Here is a 2,543-nt window from a genome sequence, read left to right as displayed (position 1 = left end):
TGCAGAAGAAACAGGGGGAGAAACCCATGGAGCAGCATAAACAACTCGCGCTGTATTAGCAGAAAATTCAGTAGCAATCCTCTCATCCGTCCACCTATCCATACCAACACAAATAGGGATACGAGGGTGTGTTGTTCGAGGGTAGGTGGGAGTAGGGCCAACAGTGACATAGTATATCTCGTGGGCCTATTTCTACGTGAGTTGGCTAGTGAGGGTGAAGTCAGTGTTTAGCAATCGTCTACAGCTGCATCCTTGTGTACGCCTGCATTCGTGTTTTCCTAGCAGCAGAGGTCTGTATAGGCTTAATGGCAACTAGTGTCAGGCAACTGTTTCATCGCAGCAACTTCGGGCCTTCCTGCTGCTCCGCCCCGGTAGCCTGGAGACTGGTAAGGGGGGGCTACGGCACTTTGGTGNCTTCGGGCCTTCCTGCTGCTCCGCCCCGGTAGCCTGGAGACTGGTAAGGGGGGGCTACGGCACTTTGGTGCAGCCCTGATCCCGAGTGTTTTGACTCTATTGCAGTTCATGGCGGTTCTCCGCGTAGCTGACGGGAACTATCGTCCCAGCCATCGTCAGACTCCCCCCTTCTCCCCGTCTGTTTTTTGCATAAGTTCGGGGCAGCAAGGGATTTACATTGTTAACGCTAAATTGAGGCATAGACAGCTGGATCCAACATGTAAAGTCGAGAGTTTTCGCTTTGTTCGTGGAGTCATTATCATTTGGGGGGCTTTCTCTGCATGCGCAGCCGATGGCATTGGGTGGTTGCATTGCAGAGGCGCAGCAAAAGTTATCCATTAAAGTGTATTAAAGAGTAATCGCATAAGAAGTTGAAAGATTTTTTGCTTGGAGACGTTGGCCCGTGAGGTGTACGTACACCCGAACAACAGCACACCGTCGGTCAGTTGCGTTCGCGCAGGTTTCCGATCACACCATACCGGTTAGGTTGAATATCAAGAGTTTTTCGTTGCAACTTATNCGTTCGCGCAGGTTTCCGATCACACCATACCGGTTAGGTTGAATATCAAGAGTTTTTCGTTGCAACTTATCCTTTTTTTATTTTATTTTCGTTTTTATATGGTTCAGTTTTTTTCTTGTTTTCTGAATTCCACTCTGGCTTCCACCGTCTGCTTACCTACCGACCGCCATGTGCGTTTGATGCGAAACCTGAACGCGTCGCGCCAGCGATTTCCGGCGATCCGTTGGTAGTTTTTTTCCTTTTTTTTCTTTAAATATTATTTAATTAAACTACAGACTTTCGATGCGCCATGGAAGTAGCAGCTTCCTCTCCGAACGACTGCCCGCCGCCGTCGGTTCCTGAACTTGAATCGGAATTGAACGCGAAACGCAGACTGGCGGATCGCGCGGAATCCTCCACCAAGTCGTTGCCAGCTGATGACACAGAAAAAGGAAATGCAACGACTGAGACGAAGCCGCCAGAAAAGCCATCGATTCGCTCACAAGTGAACAAACAACAAGTTTCTGAATATGCTGGCGGTAAGCAGTAAACACGAGAAATATCATATTTAATTCAGTTCTTTCTCACTATTCCATTCATAAATACTTGAATACAGGTTTTTATTTTATTTTATGTACTTTTTAGCACTGGGATCGCTGCTACTTCTGCATACACCCCAGCCGTAGCAGCTGATACATAATTCATTTCAGTATACACTTGAATTGCTTGTGTTCATTCAGGCCTAACAAACGAAACAGGAGGGAAGACTGCTGCAGCAACTGCTGCAGCACCAACGGAAGCAGCAGCAACAACAGCTGCTGCGCCANAGGAGGGAAGACTGCTGCAGCAACTGCTGCAGCACCAACGGAAGCAGCAGCAACAACAGCTGCTGCGCCAGCAGCAGCAGCGCCAGCACCAGCAGCGCCAACAGCTGCAGCACCAGCAGCAGCAACTCTAACAGCCGCAGCGCCAACAGCCGCAGCGCCAACAGCCGCAGCGTCAACAGCTGCAGCAGCAACAGCTGCAGCACCAAAGGCTGCAGCAGCAAAAGCAGCAGCAGCAGCAGCAGCAGACTCCAGCGTGCGTAAAGCTACACAAAATGCAGCGGGGGGATCGTCTGGTGGTGACGCGGCTGCTGCAGCCCCCGAAGCAGCAGCAAAGACAACGAAGGGAAAAGCAGCAGAAGTAGCAGCAGCTGATGTAGCAGAAGTAGCAGCAGCAGCTGCAGCAGCAGCAGCAGGAGAAGCAACAAAAGCAGCAGCAGCTCCTGGAGCAGCAGACCCACAACGCAAATCACCATCTGAATCACCACCCAAACCAACAGAAACGGGAAAGGCAGCAGCACCAGCAGCAGCAGCAGCAACAGCAGCAGCAGCAGCAGATCCGAAAGGATCGCCGCCTGCAGCGGTAGCAGACGCAGCAGACACATCAGCAGACACACCACCAGCATCAGCAGCAGCATCAGCAGCTGCAGAAGCAGCAGAAGCAGCAGCAGCAGAAGCAGATCCCGCTGCTGCAGTTTCAGAGCCGCAGCAGAAACGAAGGAAAGTGGGGGTGAGGGGTCAGCCTGCTGTGCTGCGCTTGCTGCCGG

The 2,543-nt window shown here is 51.6% G+C and overlaps 1 protein-coding gene across 1 annotated transcript in view; it reads left to right on the top strand.

Annotated features, from left to right (window-relative positions):
• Positions 1-1,262: 1,262 nt before the first annotated feature.
• EMH_0031850 (uncharacterized protein) overlaps positions 1,263-2,543 on the top strand; it is a gene marked incomplete at both ends in the record, with an annotated part of 2,849 nt that continues 1,568 nt past the window's right edge. Inside the window, 3 exon segments of the mRNA XM_013494572.1 lie at positions 1,263-1,498; positions 1,693-1,778; positions 1,782-2,506. Coding sequence (XP_013350026.1) covers positions 1,263-1,498; positions 1,693-1,778; positions 1,782-2,506 — 1,047 coding nt within the window.

Source organism: Eimeria mitis, genomic scaffold (assembly GCF_000499745.2).
Source record: "Eimeria mitis Houghton genomic scaffold, Emh_scaff1206, whole genome shotgun sequence".
In the NCBI taxonomy this organism is placed as follows: Eukaryota; Apicomplexa; class Conoidasida; order Eucoccidiorida; family Eimeriidae; genus Eimeria; species Eimeria mitis.
This window is presented reverse-complemented; position numbering and strand designations above follow the sequence as displayed.